This window comes from Impatiens glandulifera, chromosome 5 (genome assembly GCF_907164915.1).
Source record: "Impatiens glandulifera chromosome 5, dImpGla2.1, whole genome shotgun sequence".
Lineage (NCBI taxonomy): Eukaryota > Viridiplantae > Streptophyta > Magnoliopsida > Ericales > Balsaminaceae > Impatiens > Impatiens glandulifera.
This window is the reverse complement of record NC_061866.1, coordinates 52,788,193-52,806,998: the sequence shown is the minus strand read 5'-3', so window position 1 is coordinate 52,806,998 and position 18,806 is coordinate 52,788,193. Positions and strand designations below refer to the sequence as shown.

The window sequence follows — 18,806 nt, the reverse complement described above, 5'->3', positions numbered from 1 at the left end:
AGAATTAAACCAGCTCTTAGGACAAGTAGAGTTTCAAAAAATATATCTATCAATATATTAGTAGTACTTTTAAGTCTTTTATTAAAATAAAATAAAATAAAATATTCCATCTTTTTAAAATTATCATAATTTATTATTTTTTTAATAAAGATTGTTTTTGAAAAATCTCAATGAAGACCTAAGTGTCCAAACGTTTTAAGTTTTGTTATGGTTGAAGAAAATTTAGAAAATCTAACTTGTTTAATAAGGAATCAGATCTTGGATTTTATGTGTAATAATAAATTAATTTAATTAATATTGACATTTTCAGTCAAATATTCATTTAATAGAAAAGTCTTTTTAAGACATTATTAATTATAAAAATGGCAAGCAGATTCGCAATCCACGCGCGTGAACAAGGATTGCGGTTGCCTGGAAATAACGTAATTGCATACGTCACAGTCACAACAGCTATTGGTCAGTGGATGGTGGAATATGACGTGGCAGTTAACCGCCTTAGGATGAGATGGGCGCGTGAGATTAAAATACGGTCGTAAGATGAGATGGGCACGTCTGTTTGTTTTTTTTTTGTTTTTGTTTGTTTGGGGAGAGAGAGAAGATAATTCTAGAGAGAGAAATTCGAAAAGCGGGAGCAAGATTGCGGATCGAACGTCTCCCCGCGCATCGTCTGCTTTCCTGGTCTAGGGTTTGTTCTATCTAAATCGAAACCCTAATTTTCATTTTCAAGAATTCTATTTCCTCACCGATTGATTGTTGATTTTATTATATTTATTATTGCTTTTAGGTTAAATCATCTTCATCTTCACCTTCCCTCGCTTGTTGTTATTCCCCGTCCCCGTCTTTCAATCGGTTCTTGGAAGCCGGTTACGGATTTAAAAGATTTGACGGAGGCTTCGGTTTTATCCGATTTCGTACTTTACAGTTCCGTCTGAGCTGATTGATTGTTCTTTTTGAGCTAGATCTTCGGATTAGGGTTTTCTTTTCGGTGTATTTTTCATGTATGGCTTGGGGGTCATGTTCAGATAAGTCCAGAGAGAAGCATAGATGGGGTGACGCTAGTAAGGTCTATACAAGAAAAAAACTCAAGAAAGGGCAAGCCATACTCACTCCCTCCGCCACCACTGGAGTTGTCACCGATAATGCCCCGCCCTCCGCCGTTGAAACCTCTTCCGACCGCCCCGTTGAAACCGCTTCCGTTGTTGAGCCGCCGACTGTTGTTAGCAACATCGACACCCAAGATGAGATTGTTGGGGAGGAGGAAAATGTGAACAACCATGAACCTTATCACGCTTCTCAAGATGCAGAAGTCTCGGAGGAGGAGGACGAGGAGGAGGATAATAATCGGCAGCAGCAGCAGCAACAAACTCCATCACACGTGAATGTTTGTTCGGCGAATTCTTCCAGCCATAATCAATCGCCTGAAGTTCAAGTTACAAATGGAGGTCTTTCACCATTCCATCATAGTAACGGTAATGTTAAGCCACTTGTTTCAAGAGTTGATAACAGAGTTAGGATTAATTTTGAAGCCATGTCGGCTAAGGATGATGTTCGGGTGCTTAGGAACAAGCTGCTGGCTGAGCTCGATCTGGTCAGGAGTCTGGCAAAGCGCGTCGAAGAGAGGGAGATTGAGCTAACCGAGTTACCCGTTGCTGGCGTTTCTCTTGATTATGGTTCTCAGTATCCTTCCGTTTCTTTTGGGAGTGGAAGAGCTCTACTTCGGGTAAACTCTGAATCGCGATCTGTTGTTCGTCCCGATTCAAGGCCTTTTAGGCATCTCAGTGTTTCGGTGATGAAGAATAGTCATGTCATTAACGAATTTGTTGAAAAGGAGAAGCGAACTCCAAAGGCTAATCAATATTACCACAATTCAGAGTTTCTTCTTGGAAAAGATAGATTGCCGTCTGAAAGTAACAGGAAGTCCAAATCCAGCGGAGGGAAGAAACATGGTAGACAAAAGGGTTTTGGGTTTCCGTCTATGGATGGACATACTAATCAAGCATTAAAGAGTTGTAATAATCTGTTGGCTAGATTATTGAAGCACAAGTATGGTTGGGTTTTTGAGAAGCCTGTTGATGCGAAGGCTCTTGGTCTTCACGATTATCATGATATCATCAAGCATCCGATGGACTTGGGTACAATCAAAAGCAGGCTAGCAAGGAACTGGTACAAGTCTCCAAGAGAATTTGCAGAGGATGTGAGACTTACTTTCAGTAATGCAATGACATATAATCCAAAAGGTCAAGATGTTCACATTATGGCAGAGGAGGTATCAAATGTTTTTGAAGAAAAGTACGCAGATATAGAGGCTGAGAGTAATAATCTTCACTGGAGGTACCAGCTGGTTCAAGATAATACGGTATTGCCTACCCCTCCAACCTCAAGAAAGGTGCAACCACCCCCGCCACCATATTCTATTCCACCGAGAGCATTCGATAGATCAGAATCCATGCCGTTTCTGAAACGGAGTGCATCAATTGGAAGAACTCCTGCTCCAAAAAGGCCGAAAGCAAAAGACCCCAATAAGAGAGATATGACATACGAAGAGAAGCAAAAGCTCAGCACAAAGCTTCAGGCTTTACCTACAGAAAGATTGGACAGCGTAGTGCAGATCATTAAGAAAAGAAATGCTGACTTAAGTCAACATGACAATGAGATTGAGGTCGATATTGACACTGTTGATGCAGAGACACTCTGGGAACTCGATAGATTTGTGACCAATTATAAGAAATCGTTGAGTAAATATAAAAGAAGAGCTGAACTTGCTCTAAAAGCCAAAGCAGTGGGTTTAAATGCTGCGCAGACTAGGGTACGTTCTGCAGCATTGTATTCTCTTGTTTCATAATCGTAGACAGTTTGCTTTAAGAGTATTGAATGTTTTGTGATTGTAGGCCTCCCCACGTGCTGTTGTGGACAATGTCAATGAAACAAATACAGGTAGGAAAGGAAGTAATCTATTTAGTAGTATTTCTTTGTTTTTTTTAGTTTTGTTTTGTGTTGTTTATTATTTTACATGTTCTTTTTCTTTCTCTTGAAGCAGTTGCTAGTGGAGTTGACGGTCTTCCATCCCAAAGAGATGAGCAAGGAGATAATGGCAGTAGGTCAAGTAGTTCAAGCAGTTCTAGCAGTGACTCTGGTTCTTCAAGTGGTGAGCGAAGATGTTTCCCTCTGTCATATATGTTGCCTTTGACTGGGGAGAAGTGCTTATAGTGATTTACTTACACATGCTTTACCTGTGCAGATTCAGACAGTGATACTTCTTCTAGCTACAGTTCAAATGAAGGGAATTCACCTAAACATTGATGGATTACGTGATCAGACTATAAGGTAACAAAAGAAAGAAAAGAAATTCAGATCATCAATATCATTATATATAGGTTTTACCTACTTGTGATTTGTTATCTGTATCTGGCTGTACGTTCAACTATTAGGCCTAGTTTGTTTGATATAGGTTATAGAAAATCAGGTTATTTGGTTGATGATTTGAAAGATGAGTAGGTTGTTGATTGGTTAGAGGGTTATTTGAAATTAGTTAGTTCTTATGGTATATAGATTGATAGGTTGGGAAGGTTTTGAACAATTTATGTATTTAATTTTATTTTTATCAGGTCTGTAATGCGTAAATGGTGTTTGCATTTGGGGGGAGATAGCTGTTATATTGTTGAGAAACAGAAAGGCATCAAAAAGATTAAATTGAGATGAAGCCCTGATTACTGTACTTTTAGTATTATTGAGATTTATTTGGCTGAGTGAGAGATCAATTAAAGTGATACTCCCATTAAATTGTTTTATTTATTTATTGATTGGGGCAGCTCATGAATAGAACACCTTATCCTGCTTGAAGGAAGGTGGTGGGTTATGTACGAGACCAGGGCATGGCGAAGCGGTTGGTTGGATGGATGGTTGGTTCCATCGATCATGTTTTGAATTTCACTTTTATAATGGTGTTGTTGGTGGTGCAGTGTTTTTGAAAATTTTATGCCATTGCGCACTGTTTGTATTGCAACTTCAAACTAGGGTTTAGTTGATAGAACAGTTGTTAGGGCTTACTCTAGAGTTATGTGTAAATATTTAAAGATTTAGCAGTTAGTTAGTTGCCTTTGTTTTTCATATTTGGGAGATACGGTTTTAATAATTTTTCTTGTCCCAAATATACACTTCCTCAACTCGACATTCTTAGTTTTTCAAACATTAATATTCAAACAATTATTAGATTTAAACAAAAAATGCTACCTTTAAAGAAACCATCTTGTTTTATTTTCTTTGAAACGAAATGAAATAAAGGTTTTGTTTGGTATATCATTTGACATTGTCGGTAAATTTAACTATTAATGTCATTAAGTGACATAAATCACAATTTCGTGTCAAAAACATCTGATGTTAACTTCAACCTAATAAAATTTTACAAATGAAACACGACTTAAGAATAATCATGAAGCTCAATTGCCTAACAAATTTATCAACTTTCATTTTGTTATTGACTTCCGCGGTAAGCACTTCATAGCCTAGCCTTCACCGAGCATGTCTTGTCTACTACTTGTTTTCACGTTGATCATGATTAGAAAAACCTATATTTGTAAGAAAAAAAATCCACAATGAGTAAATCAGATACAAAATATAATACAAAAAATCTTGAGAAGCTAACCTCAATTGAACTAAAAAGTGTGGAGAATGATTTATAATCTTTATTGACACACAAACTCAGAAGTTTGTCCTTGAGTTAATCTTATCCAGTCTAGGACACCAGAACAATCATCTCGACTAAGGAATAATCTTTCATGAACAAAAAACAAGGTTAGTCGTTAAGAAAGAGACGCCAAAGATAACCTATTCACATACCTGTTTTTGGGACGGTAGCCCTTTAGTTGTCTAATTTCTCTATGGTTGTCCATATCTTTCTTCATACGAAGTGATGAAGGCACAATCAAGTTCCCACTTTGATCATGGTATGCATTGCATATGAAGTTTATCACATCTTCCTGCAAAAACGTTTCAAAAAGTTATTAACAAAATAGTAACAACTTTCTATGTTCATAGTCATACTTAGAGCAAAGAGAGGTATACCATTGGTTTGGATGCATCAAGCCAGTTGTAAATATGCTCATTACGAAACCACGTCAATTGCCTCTTGGCGAAATTTCTGTGCACAGAATCATATGATTTTAGTTTTGGAGAACCAAACACTCTTTAACTCAATATCATGGACTATTTTGCTAAACACATTTTTTTTCACATTGATCATGATCTGAAAAATCTACACCTTTTATGTTTGTAAAAAAAATTGAATAATGATCTAGAAAACAAATTCTTTATGCAAAATGAAACAAAAATTTATACTATAATCTGAATCACAATTCAAAATTTTCACTTTGGCGATTTTCCAATGAGATCGTGATTGACATAGATTGTGATAGAATATCAGTTTCCAAATAGGCAAAATAAACAAGATTTGAATTAATGAACATCAGTCACAACTCAGCCTAACAAAAAACAATAACCAATCTAAAGCTAAGACAAGTAAAAATGACACTAGAAATAAAATTGTATAAGAAAGATGAAATGGAAACGATACTCTTCATACCTTGATGCTTTCTGAAATTCAGATAAAAAAACAGAGAAGTCTCTTGACGAACTGTAACCCTCTTGTTCTCTACACCTGAGGATGTATTCCATAGCCTGAAGATTCGAGAAGAAGAATTTCAACTTCATACCAACAATATAAAGCTATATGTATCTAACGCTATAAGCTGGAAACCGAAAATATTAATACTATTGATTGGGGCACATTTCACAATTAGAAAGAGGAAAGTTTCAACAATTTTCACAAAAAAAAACAATATAGTATTTTAAGAAAGAAGGATCCATATCATATCGACCATATTTCAAATTTGAGGTGAACTGCTCAATTATATAAGCAAAGGATGAGACATAAGGACACATCAGACCTGTCTATAACCAATAGCTCGGGTTGCAGGATTTGAGTTTGGCAACAGACCTGTGTCGAGAAGCCATTTGGCCTCCGATAGAAGGCCATCAGTTCCTACAGTCGACAGCCAGCATTCAGAAGCTATACAATGAGTTATTTCAAAAAAATCTTGTTTCATGTGTCCACTCTCCGATAGACAGCTCAAGAAAAAGGAGCCAGTTCATATTCTTTTCCATCCAAAATGATATTATAGACCAAAAAATATGCTGAAACAATGGAGGTAAACTGATACAAGAGGAAAGAATATTAGGGCTATTACACTATGGCGGGAGTGGCAGTTATTGATAGACTAGTTTAAATATAATATTGGTTGTTAAGAATAGATATGAAATGATTTAGTTAGAAATTCTATCTCTTCCTTATTGTATTCTCCCTATCAGTTAGGGTTCTTTCTCCCTTCATCAATTCTTCACTCCTCATCTCAATATAATTCAAGATTTATACCTAATTCTACTACAAGGTATAACATAAACCTCCATTGAACACGGTCCTAAACAATTTAACATATATCAAGTTAATTACATGATATTAGTGTGCTGGATTTGCAAGATAGAAAAGTATCATCATGCAGACATTATATTATTAGAGAAGCCTCTTCAAGAGCTGAACACAAAAAAAAATGATAATTTACATTCTCTGCAGAAAAGAACTAATCTCATATATTTATTTGAGAATTAAGATCTGAGGAGACTAGAAAGGAAAATGGATGAAATAGGATCATAAGAGCATTACCTGACAACATGTCCTCACACCTGTAGTCAATCATTCTATACAGATCAATTCGGTGACTTGAAAGGAAGAAACACATAAAGTCATACTCTAAATGTTTAGATTTATGATCATCAACTCCATCGCCTGAATAATTGATGTCTTGAGGGCAGTCATCTAGACTTGAATGAGCCTGTTGTTTGAAGGATTCATATGGTACTTCATAGGCAGATGGAGGCAATCCACTAGACTGCAAAATCAAACAAGCTTCAGGGTATCGAATATAGCCATATATTTACTTCTCAACTTATTCAGCCAGTCTATTAGATTTAGCAAATGATCTTATGCATATATATATATATGTTATTTTGTCTAAGATCAATTGATAGATTAGACATGTCAATACTTGATTCAAAAGTAGAAGAGGCAGAGCTACACTGTCTTTATTTTTATTTTTTTTGAAAAAGGAAACCTCAAGGCTTTTTATAAGCATATCAGAATCTACCTTGATAATTTCAAGACTGCGTCGTAACCTGTACCAATCATTAATAGCTATAGATTGAGCTTTTGGATTTCCTGCATTAACCACTAACTGAACAGCTGCATCCCAATCTTCATTTGTTTGTAAAGTAGCCAGATCTGAATACACTTCAGCTGTGATCTCAGAAGAGGCTTTTGGAACATCAGGCTTCCCGTACATGAACCTTATAAATTGAAACACAAGCTTAGCTTTTATGTGTTAGGAAAGTTAATCATAAGTTCCATTGCAAGATGAGAAACAATTAAATAGCTATTGGGTAAAATGAGGAAGCAGATCCAATACATACCATCTTAAGTATAGTCCAGTACCACCAGTGACTATGGGAACATTGCCTCTTGTAAGAATATCTTTAGTAGCTTGCCTTGCATCATCAAAAAATCGCCCCGCAGAGTACTCTATATGAAAAATAGTAATCAATGTTTACCGCATACAGCAAATGGAACATTTATTGATTTGGGTTTTATCATAATCAAATTTTCATGCAAGTAAGATACCTTCAGATGGATGCAATATGTCAATCAAATGATGAGGCACTTCCTACAAAAAAAAACATATATAGATAAACTCCAACATCTGAAAAATACAAATGGTGTAGATTTTGATGAAGATCAGTGAATCTCTGTTCTTATAAGCCAACTCTATCACTTTTTTTTACTTTGAAGATACAGAAGACTATACATTTGGGCATAAAATACCTTTCTTTCACTTAAAGAAGGCTTTGCTGATCCTACATCAAGACCATGATACACCTGAAACATGGAAGAAACTGGGTCTTTTCAAAAGCATACAAATTCCCAATTAGCGATGTTCAATTGAGCATATATGAACTCCTAGAAATCCAATTCAAACAATATACTAAACCTGGACAGAATCAGCGCTGACTATCTCCCCGTTGAGCCGCTTTGCAAGCTCCAAAGCGAGTCTGCTTTTCCCGGCACCGGTAGGACCGGAGATTACAATGACCTTCTCTCTCTTGTCTGCGGCAGACAAAGAAGCCACGGAGGTACAACTTCTGGTTGCATACAGCAGTCGCTGCCGCGTACGGCGGTGTAAGGAGAGAGAAGAACGGTAGAATAGAGGCTTATCCAGCCGGAGGGTGTAGGTCCGAACGGCGCCGTAACTGAAACTCATCATTGATGATAATGTGTCAACTGTCGCGAGTTAGCGATTTTGTATAAACGGAAAACTGGAAACGATATCTCAAACGCGCGTTTTAGACAGCTTTATTGAGTTTTTTTTTTTATAATTTTTTTTGAGAAACATGATTCAATTTTTCACCATCTAATAAAAACTAAGTTGGAAAAGTTATTTTTGTTTTAGCCACTTTTTAGTTATATCAAAATTTTTATCTCGAATTTTTATCATTTGAATAATATTCTAGTTGGTTCTAATTGTTTTGGTGATCCTTTCTCGAGTCCATGTTCATCCACTTTTTAGCAGATGAAGAGATAGGTTATCGGATCTAAAGTTGTTTTTCTTTTTTTCAAAAAAGAATCACTGAATAAGTCTTTTAGTCGGTGACTCTCTTACCGGTATTCTCTTGTTATTTCGATGAGTTTTTCACTTTTTTTTTACTATAATCCTTTGCATAACCCTTTTTCGGCGTTGTTTACAAAGCCTCGATCAATGACAAAATTCACTGCCGCTCAAAATAATAACACTATTTGATTTAATTGTTCGGCTTACTCTACTTCATCACTAATCGTTACGGTTCTTTGGAGTCATCTCGACAAATTACAAAATTGTTCTATTTATTTTGGTTTTGTAAACGGGAAATTGGACGAAATGACCCTAAAAATAGGCCTATTTGCCTCCGTGGTCATGTTTAATAAAATTTGATCTGATGACCACTTATTTTTTTTTTTTGACGAATTTACCCTTTTCGCGTAACGCGAAGGGACTTCGCGTTTCGCGAAGTGAGACGCTGTGAAAAGTCCAGAATACCCTTACTATATAATAAAATCCGGCCATCTTTTTTTCATTTCTTTTCTTCCCTTCTCTTTCTTCCCTTCCGCTTTTCTCCTCCTTCTCTCTAATCTCGCCGGCGACGGAGTTCAACGGCGGCACTCAATGAGCTCCACGACGAGCACAAGCACTGTAACAATTGGTAAGTTTATGTATTTCAAGTTTATTGTTGTTCATTTATGCATTTTCGAATCACTGTGTTGTTTAGGGTTTCATCTGATGATACTTCCCGTTTCGCGAAGTACTTCCCGTTTCGTGAAGTACTTCCCGTTTCGCTAAGTACTTCCCGTTTCGCTAAGTACTTCCCGTTTCGCTAAGTACTTCCCGTTTCGCTAAGTACTTCCCGTTTCGCTAAGTACTTCCCGTTTCGCGAAGGGTTTCCATTTCACAGTATTAATTATCCCGTTTCCAATTTTTCTTGCAGCCGAAGTTTTCGTTTTCTATAATGGAGAGTGGAAAGTTGATGCTAATGGAATATGGTTTTTTGATACCTCTTCAATCAAAACATTGGATTTACCCCAAAGTACTCGTTATGCTGAATTAATTGATAAACTCCATGAAAGACTTCAAGTGCAGAAATCTACGTATGATTTAGTGCTGCAAGTGAAGTATGATATTCCGAATATCACAAATCCTAAACCCGTTTTTATTGAAGATGATGAGGATCTGAACATATATTTATCACGCTTGATTTTGGGTCGAACTGTGTCACCATTGTGTGTGTCTATAGTAGAGAAGTCACAATTTACTAAAGAAAAGATACCACTACTTACCTACCCAACTCAAGAAAGTATTCTCCCACAATTTACTCAGAAAATTGTACCAGAAGCTTTACCCTCGGAGGTCTTTGTTGAAAGTAATGAAGCCGGAGATAACTCTTTGCCTCACATCCCACTTACTCAGGACTTGCATGCATCGATACCTACACCACATAGTGCGAGAAGAGCATCAACGGGTACACCTACTAGTGCAAGAAGATCATCATTGGGTACACCATGTAGTGCAAGAAGATCATCATTTGGTACACCATCGACAGACATATCACCGACAGACATATCACCGACAGACCCCTCATTTGCGTTGGCGTTAACTACTGAAACCGTATTGGAAGTCGGTGCCTTGTTTGAAAATAAAAAAGAACTACAACTGATGCTATATAAATATGCGATGACTAATCATTTTGAATTCAAGGTGGAGAAGTCAAGAAAACATCTTTGGTATATGAAATGTTTGGATGAGAAATGCAAGTGGAGATTGCGTGCCGTGAAAGGTAAATTATCTGAGATGTTTGAGATCCGGAAATTCGACCAACAACACTCATGCTCAGTTCTATCTAGGCTAGAGAAAAAAATGCAAACACCAGCATGGGTTATTGGGCAGTGCGTGAAGAGTAAGTATATGGACCATCACCATAATCACTTGCCTAAGAAAATAATTGAAGACATGCAGACAACTTATGGGGTAAATTTGACTTATAATAAGGCTTGGAGGGCTAGGGAAATGGCATTAGTGGCGGTGCGAGGAACGGTTGAGGATTCATATGAAAAATTACCCTCATACCTTTACATGTTGGAGAAGCATAATCCTGGTACCATAACAGACATCCAAACAGACGAGGTCGGGCACTTCAAGTATATGTTCATGTCCCTAGGCCTCTCTATTAGGGGTTTCAAAGCATTTTGTCGTCCCGTATTGTGTGTTAATGCCAGTTTTCTTAAGCACAAGGTGGGAGGTCAACTATTGGTGGCTATTGCATTAGATGCTAATGAACAATTATATTCTGTCGCATTCGGAGTTGTTGATTCAGAGAATAATAACTCTTGGACTTATTTTATGCAAAAATTGAGAGAAGCAATTGGATTAGTTGATGATCTCGTCTTCGTATCCGATAGACACCCAAGCATCGCCAATGCCTTATGTGCTGTTTTTCCATAAGCATACCACGGTGCGTGCACATATCACATAAAGATGAATATCAACGCGAAATTCAAAACTGATAATTGTCATATGGAGTTTGATATGGCTTCTCGTGCGTACACTGTCCACGAATTCAATCGTTTTTTTGACAAGATAAGGGTTAAAGATAATAGGATTGCTGCCTATTTGGAAGAAATTGGATTTCAAAGATGGAGTAGAGCATTTTTCCCCGGTAAGCGATACAATCAACTAACAAGCAATTATGCTGAGAGTTTTAATAGTCAGAGCAGGGAAGCCAGAAAGTACCCCATTTCCTCAATGGCCGAGTATTTAAGATTGACAATACAAGGTTGGTTTAATGAGAGAAGAGAAAGAGCGTTCAACCACCGAGAAGTGTTATCTCCAACATATGAAAAGTGGTTACGTGAGGGATTCGAGAAGGCTAGATTCTATACAGTATCATCGCTTAACCGATTCGAGTTTTATGTGCATGACAATCAGTCTTATTTTAAAGTCAATTTGAAAGACATGAACTGCACTTGTAGGGTATTTGAAGTTTCTGGTCTTCCTTGTACTCATGCAATGACTGCTGCCCGTCACCGCAATTTGATTTGTTATGACTTTTGTTCAAGGTATTATTCAGCTCACATGTTCAATCTATTTAACTAATTGTTTAATCGTTTTATTTTCCATTCTTACAGGTATTACACAACTGAATCTTGGATGAATGCATATGCGGAGACATGTTACCCTGCTGGTGATGAAGACGATTGAGATATTCCCGAAATGATCAAGGAACGCGTATGTCTAAAACCACCTGTCAAGGTTAAGAAAGGGCGCCCACAAACAAAGCGTAGGTCATCTCAAGGTGAGGTACGTAAGGCTCCGAGACGATGCAGCTCATGTGGTGGACTAGGACATAATATGGCTACATGTAAAGCAGTCATGCCTGCTCCATCTACTGCAAAAGCATCATCATCTAAGCATCATGACTCATCTTCTCAACAGCACGAGCCATCATCTCAACAATATGAGCCTTTAGATTGATTGGGATAAGTTGTATAAGTGTTTTGGATAAGTTGTATTATGTTTTGGATAAGTTGTATTATGTTTTCGGATAAGTTGTACTCGGATAAGTTGTACTCGGATAAGTTGTACTCGGATAAGTTGTACTCGGATAAGTTGTACTCGGATAAGTTGTAATCGGATAAGTTGTAATCTGTATGTTGTATCTAGTTTATCTGTGTACTGAAGGAGTACTTATCGTTTCGTTAAGGACTTAACGCTTCGTTAAGTACTTAACGCTTCGTTAAGTATTTAACGCTTCGTTAAGTAAAACTTGGTTTAAGTGAGTTTAAGTTAGTTACTTGGTATGATTTATGTACATTGATTTATATGTTCAATTCTTTGGCATGTAAATATCAGACTACCAATCAACCAGACTACATTAAAACTACAAATATTTTAACATGAAATGTAACTTAAGTTGAAGTTCTACCCAAAAAGTAATACAAGTTCAGAATACATAAGCACAAGTCAAGTTCTATCCAAAAATCAATAAACGATTACAATACAAACTAAGGTTCTATAATTTGATGAAATAACCGGACCGCCATCTTTTGTCGAAAAAACTCCATTTCATTGGAAGTCACCTTCTCTACACCTAAACCAGCAGTCAAGTATTCCATGTGCATAAACATAAATACACCACAATCCCCACTTTCTGCTGCTCTAGGGACTTCCCCATATTTGGGGACTGCATTTTTGGCTGGGTGTGACAACCTTTTATATGTCAGTTTCTGGAAATTGAAATTAGGATACCGTTGTAGCTCAGCATCACTGGCTCCCATTGCATATATTCGTGGAAACATCTCACACAAAGGTCTCATGTATGGATCGAGATTCCTATAAATACTCGAGTCGCAGTCATAAACGTCAATGTGATTATCTTGTACACGAACGACGCACAGTACCCAATGCTTGTTGCCAATGTTCAAAGGCACGTAAATATCGTCTACTAGTGTCCATTCTGGCATATGTCTATGGTCCGCTCCCCAGAAGTACTGAGCAAATACGTCTGCTATTGGAAATTTTTCAGGATCTTTTTTAAAGTTCGGGTACTCTCGCCTCATCATATCTGCTAATAAGAAATCCCCTATTGATACTTTACAATGTTTATATGTCTTGGGATATTGCTCAATCTTTTTGCGCAACAAGTGGCAGACTGCGTCGATTTCCTACAAAATGGGGGAAAGGCAGCATATATCAAAAACCTTATTCATAAGTTAAAGAATTAATATGAAATGCAAGACTTACAGGATCTTTAAGCCATGTGCACTTTGTTAGAACTCTAACAAACAACTTCTTTCGTGCTTCGCAAGTAAACACAGTCTGTGTCTCATCATTGGTGGCTTCATCTTTCAACCAATTCTGTAATTGAACCAACAACTCATCATCAAATTTTTGAAGGGGATTGATAGTTAATGGATCATTCGTCTTTGGCTGTTTTGACAAAGAAGGGTTGGTGTAGTCTTCATCTTTCTTCTGCTTCCTCACTCTTTTTTTGGGAACTACTCCTTTAGGTGGAGTGTTGTATAATTGGAAATCATCATCATCGTTCTCATTCTTCCCATCCCTCGAATCCTTCCCATCCTTCCCATCGTTCTCATCCTTCCCATCCGTGGCATCCTTCTCAACCTTGACTTTCTTCTCAACCTTCCCAACCTTGAGTTTAACCTTCCCATCTTTGGCTTTCTTCTCAACCTTCTCAACCTTGACCTTATCCTTCTTTTTCTCAATTATTTCTTGCATCATATCGGAGAGCAACATCTCCCCACCATCCACCTTCACATCAGTCTCAATCTCCCCAACATGCACCTTCACCTTGACATCATTCTCAATCTCACCACCATCCACCTTGACATCATTCTCAATCTCACCACCATCCACCTTGACATCATTCCCAATCTCACCACCATCCACCTTCACATCATTCTCAATCTCACCACCATCCACCTTCACATCAGTCTCAATCTCCCCACCATCCACCTTCATATTATTCTCAGTCTCGTCCACCTTCGCCACACTATCCTCCGCCTTCACATTATTCTCAGTCTCGTCCACCTTCACCACACTATCCTCCGCCTTCCTATCCTGCAAAAATAGAATAACAGTGTGGTCAACGTTTACTTCCCGAAACATATGACTTCGCTAATCAAAACTTACCTCAGTTTTATCCTCCACCTTCACACTCTCCTCCTCCACCTTCCCATCCTTCATCTCCATCTCATTCGTCATCATCTCCTCCACCTTCCCATCCTGCAAAAAGAAAACAACAGTGTGGTCAGCGTTTACTTCCCGAAACAACATTTGACTTCACTAAGTAAAACTTACCTCAGTTATATCCTCCACCTTCTCACTCTCCTCCTCCACCTTCCCATCCTTCATCTCCATGTCATTCGTCTTCATCTCCTCCACATTCCCTTCCTGCAAAAATAAAACAACAGTGTGGTCAGTTAAGAACAACAAAAGATAAGTACTTAACGAAGCGTTAAGTACTTAGCGAAGCGTTAAGTACTTAGCGAAGCGTTAAGTACTTAGCGAAGCGTTAAGTACTTAGCGAAGCGTTAAGTACTTAGCGAAGCGTTAAGTACTTAGCGAAGCGTTAAGTACTTAGCGAAGCGTTAAGTGCTTAACGAAGCGATAAGTATCTTTATCTTACCTCAGTCTTGCCCTTCTTTTCCAATTTGCTCTTCTTCTTCTTCTTCCTCTCCTCCTCCATACTATCTAATTTGACTATTAACGTGGCCATCCTTTGGTTGGATTTGGCTAATAACTGTTCGCACATACTAACAACCAACTTTTTCATATAAGCCTTGTGATTTGTTTGAGTTTCTTCGTAAGCTGTTTTCATCTCTTTGAGCTCCTCCTTCACCTCTTTGATGAGCTCCTCCTTCAGCGCTTTTACCTCCTCTTTCAGCTCTTCACATTTACATCCAACAGAAGATGTTGGAGGTAATCCAGGACTAGTAGCGGATGGGGGGCTAGGAATGTTGGCAGGACTAGATTCATAAGCAAGCTTCCTCTTCAGGTTTACTGCTTCTTTGAGATTAAGCGCAGCCTTTCTCTTCCGGGTGTTTGGTTTGGAAGTAGGTTCTTCATGTTCATCCTCAGGTTCACTTCCCTCCTCTTCATCATCATAATCCTCCTTCACTAACTTCCCTTTTGTAAATACCTCAAAAAATTCATCAGTTGACTCATCTATTTGTTCAAAGTCCTCACCACTGTATAACCTCTTCTCCATGGAGGACTCTTCCATCTCAGTCAGATCCGTTGTCTCCAGGGCAGACTTTATCTCGATCAAGGTGTTCTTCCTGTTGGAATGATAGACTAACAACCTTGGGCGTAGAGGATCATTAAGCTCATTCTTTCTAGCAAATTTAGGAACAAAACCTTTGATGACCTCATATGTCCACACTTGAAATGTCAGTGCAAACCCATAAATGTTATAAGCAAAAGGAGCATAAGGATCAGTACTCTTTTTCTTCTTCTTATAATATTTGTGACTGAGATGTCTCATGTTCTTGTTCAAACCTTTGAGGGTGGCTCTAAAGGTCACCTTCCCCCAAGGAAATCGGAGGAAACTTTCCTCGTCTTCGACCATGTGGAGGATTTTTGCAAATACCACCCTCCTTGGGTCAAATGAAAATAGGTACTGGCAAATCATGCATACCAGCCCCATCTTCCAGGCATCTTCCTTATCTCTACATTTCAAAAAAGCAGTCTCCAACTCTTGCATTACTACACTCGTCTTCCCTTTAAAATATTTTACCAACAGAGGTGGACAGCCTCGGCATTCTTCTTCGTTCACCTCAGGAAACCTTCCGAAGTTTAGGCCCGTCACCAAGGCGTACTCTTTCATACCAAACACAAGTTCTTGCCCATTGATATTGAAAGTTATCTCCTTGGAGGTTGAGGTTACCCTCCTAAGCAACATGTGATGTACAATAGTTCCTGAGAACTACAACACTGGCGCAAAGACTATATATCTGAATTGGGTATTGTACACCTTCTCCACAAGATCCATTTCCTCAAACTTCATAACAATCTTCTTCAAAAGGGTAAATTCGTCAAAAAAAAAATAAGTGGTCATCAGATCAAATTTTATTAAACATGACCACGGAGGCAAATAGGCCTATTTTTAGGGTCATTTCGTCCAATTTCCCTTGTAAACATTATTTTGTAATTTAATAAAAATTAATTCTTTTCAAAAAAAAAATTCAATAAATAAATATTGTAAAAATGGAAAATGAACCAACTTGAAAACAAATTATTCCGTATCTAATTTTGAATGAAAACTCATAAATTTATCTATCATGTCTTATTAGAATAGTACCTTTTTATCTTAGTGTTATTAAAATTATGATCAAAACCAAACAGATAAAAAATTAATGAAGTGGATATTTAGAGCTAACTGAAAAACTGCTGTCATTTTTCAAAAAATCTTCAAATTCCCTTGACGGTTGAGAGATCTGTTCAATTCGATTCTCATTCAGCCTTCAAAAGCTAAATAAACAATGAGACTATCTATGAAATTGACCCACCAACATACATTAAGGAAACAAACATTGGATCTCACCAGAAAATGAAACAGCTTTTTAAACTTCACCAACCGGTAGTTGTTCATCTCCCAACCTTAATTCACATAAGTTCTTCTGTTTTCAGTTTACCCAAGAACAACATGCAGCTTCATCAAAGCAAGAATGATAACCACCCACACCACACCTTGGCCGAATCGTCAAATCCATCTTCTCTTTTCCATTGCATTGTCCTCACTTTTGGTTCTAGGAACCGTGAGGATCATCTTAGACGAAATGAAGAGCGACAGCAATCCATTTCTCAAGCTAGTTTACGGAGGAGGCAACAGGCACAACAAGGTGATCATGAGAATGCCTATCAATATATCGAAGGATGAGTTAATTGAAGAGGGGTGCAATTTATTTGAAGGGAAATGGGTATTGGATAACATTTCTTATCCTCTCTACACAGAAGAGAGTTGTCCTACCTTGGTTAAACAAGTCACTTGCCAAAAGAATGGCAGGCCTGATTCCCTTTACAAGAACTGGAGGTGGCAACCCAATTCTTGTAACTTACCAAGGTAACTAATTCATGCACGTTTTTGTATCCAAAACCAAATATAAGAAAATGGTTTCTTTCATCAGGTTTAATGCATTGAAGTTGCTGGAGATATTGAGAGACAAACGAATGATGTTTGTGGGAGATTCAATACAGAGAGGCATGTTTGATTCACTAGTCTGCATGTTGCAATCTGTAATTCCTCGAGAAAAGATGTCACTCAAAAGGATTCCTCCAAGGAAAATCTTCATAGCTGAGGTACATTTTTCGTTATTCAATTCCACTCATCTAAACATAGCGCCTTGTAAGTTCAAATCCCTATTTGGTTGGTTGGTTGGTTTCAGGAATTCAATGCATCAATTGAATATTTCTGGGCTCCATTTATAGTCGAGTCTAACTCAGACAATGCACTTAATCACACTGTCAAGAAGAGACTGGTCAGACTCGATTCAATTTCAAATCACAGCAAGCAATGGGAAGATGTGGATATCTTAATCTTTGAGAGCTACATTTGGTGGATGTATAAGCCACAAATCAATGCAACGTGAGTATTCATAATTCATTCAAGCATATCATGCAATTTTCATATTTTTTCCCCTTTTTTTCTCATTCAGATATGGATATCCTCCCAATGTGCAAGAATACAATGTCACAACCGCTTATAGACTAGCATTAGAAACTTGGGCAGATTGGATCAACACTAGCATCAATGAAAGCAGACAGAAGGTTTACTTCATGAGCATGTCACCAACACATCTATGGTGAGTCAAGCATTGATTTACAGAAAAAAACAATTGAAACCATCAATTTATCACACATACCTTTATGTGTAGGAGCTGGGAATGGATGCATGGAAGTGATGGAAACTGCTTCAACGAATCGAGCCCAATTCACGATAACTTATATAGGGGAACAGGTTCAAATATAGAAATCATGGAGATCCTGAGGAATGTGTTGGGTAATTTGAAGACAGATGTAACATTGTTGAACATAACACAATTGTCAGAGTATAGGAAAGATGGACATACCTCAGTTTATGGTGAAAGTAGAGGCAAATTATTGACAAAGGAGCAGAGATTGGATCCAAAGAATTTTGCTGATTGCATCCATTGGTGTTTGCCCGGAGTTCCTGATATATGGAACGAGATTCTGTATGCACATGTACTAAAAGATTACCACTTGAAAAGAATAAAAAAACATAATCCCCCTCCTTTTTAATATGAGAATGAAGTTTCATTATGAAGTGGAACTAATCAGCATTTGATTTCAGTTAAAGGCTCTTATTAGAACTAATGCCTACTTGATTTCAGTTATTCTGTTCATTTAGAGTATACTCTTTTTTTTATATATATTTCAAATCGAATAATAATAACATACAACTTAAACGCAAGCTAAGCAAGCAAATTCGAATCAATGTTGTTATTTATTTTCTTAAAGGAATTTTGTTTTGGGTTACAAGTTTGGTCTAAAGTTGTAAGTTTTTGTAACTTATACGAATAAAAGACCCCCTTTAGTTTTCATGGTAACAAGTGGATGAGACTTTTGGAATGACCTAAT

The 18,806-nt window shown here is 37.6% G+C and overlaps 4 protein-coding genes across 5 annotated transcripts; 2 read left to right on the top strand and 2 right to left on the bottom strand.

Annotated features, from left to right (window-relative positions):
* Window positions 1-561: 561 nt before the first annotated feature.
* Window positions 562-4,104, top strand: LOC124937735 (transcription factor GTE4-like). 2 transcript variants are annotated; one of them, XM_047478056.1, is made up of 6 exons: window positions 562-685; window positions 785-2,806; window positions 2,889-2,934; window positions 3,038-3,145; window positions 3,239-3,324; window positions 3,810-4,104. In XM_047478056.1, exons 2-5 carry the CDS (start codon window positions 1,001-1,003, stop codon window positions 3,298-3,300), a joined length of 2,022 nt encoding a protein of 673 aa, XP_047334012.1. In that variant the 5' UTR covers window positions 562-685; window positions 785-1,000; the 3' UTR covers window positions 3,301-3,324; window positions 3,810-4,104. The 2 variants fall into 2 exon arrangements, with proteins under 2 accessions (XP_047334012.1, XP_047334011.1); XM_047478055.1 differs by having other exon boundaries at window positions 3,606-4,104.
* A 209-nt stretch (window positions 4,105-4,313) lies between these two features.
* Window positions 4,314-8,386, bottom strand: LOC124937737 (tRNA dimethylallyltransferase 9). Its single transcript, XM_047478058.1, has 12 exons — window positions 8,094-8,386; window positions 7,928-7,981; window positions 7,727-7,769; window positions 7,519-7,627; window positions 7,197-7,395; window positions 6,716-6,941; window positions 5,943-6,037; window positions 5,579-5,673; window positions 5,062-5,137; window positions 4,837-4,976; window positions 4,643-4,770; window positions 4,314-4,565 (listed from the first exon to the last, which is right to left on the bottom strand). Exons 1-11 carry the CDS (start codon window positions 8,364-8,366, stop codon window positions 4,683-4,685), a joined length of 1,398 nt encoding a protein of 465 aa, XP_047334014.1. The 5' UTR covers window positions 8,367-8,386; the 3' UTR covers window positions 4,314-4,565; window positions 4,643-4,682.
* A 4,244-nt stretch (window positions 8,387-12,630) lies between these two features.
* Window positions 12,631-15,970, bottom strand: LOC124939694 (uncharacterized protein PF3D7_1120000-like). The gene is made up of 7 exons (XM_047480143.1): window positions 15,946-15,970; window positions 14,836-15,335; window positions 14,163-14,267; window positions 13,959-14,030; window positions 13,431-13,544; window positions 12,767-13,351; window positions 12,631-12,657 (listed from the first exon to the last, which is right to left on the bottom strand). The coding sequence occupies exons 1-7, from the start codon at window positions 15,968-15,970 to the stop codon at window positions 12,631-12,633; spliced, it is 1,428 nt and encodes a 475-aa protein (XP_047336099.1).
* A 700-nt stretch (window positions 15,971-16,670) lies between these two features.
* On the top strand, window positions 16,671-18,752 carry LOC124940038 (protein trichome birefringence-like 31). The gene is made up of 5 exons (XM_047480516.1): window positions 16,671-17,271; window positions 17,336-17,507; window positions 17,594-17,793; window positions 17,864-18,010; window positions 18,083-18,752. The coding sequence occupies exons 1-5, from the start codon at window positions 16,877-16,879 to the stop codon at window positions 18,465-18,467; spliced, it is 1,299 nt and encodes a 432-aa protein (XP_047336472.1). The 5' UTR covers window positions 16,671-16,876; the 3' UTR covers window positions 18,468-18,752.
* Window positions 18,753-18,806: the final 54 nt, after the last annotated feature.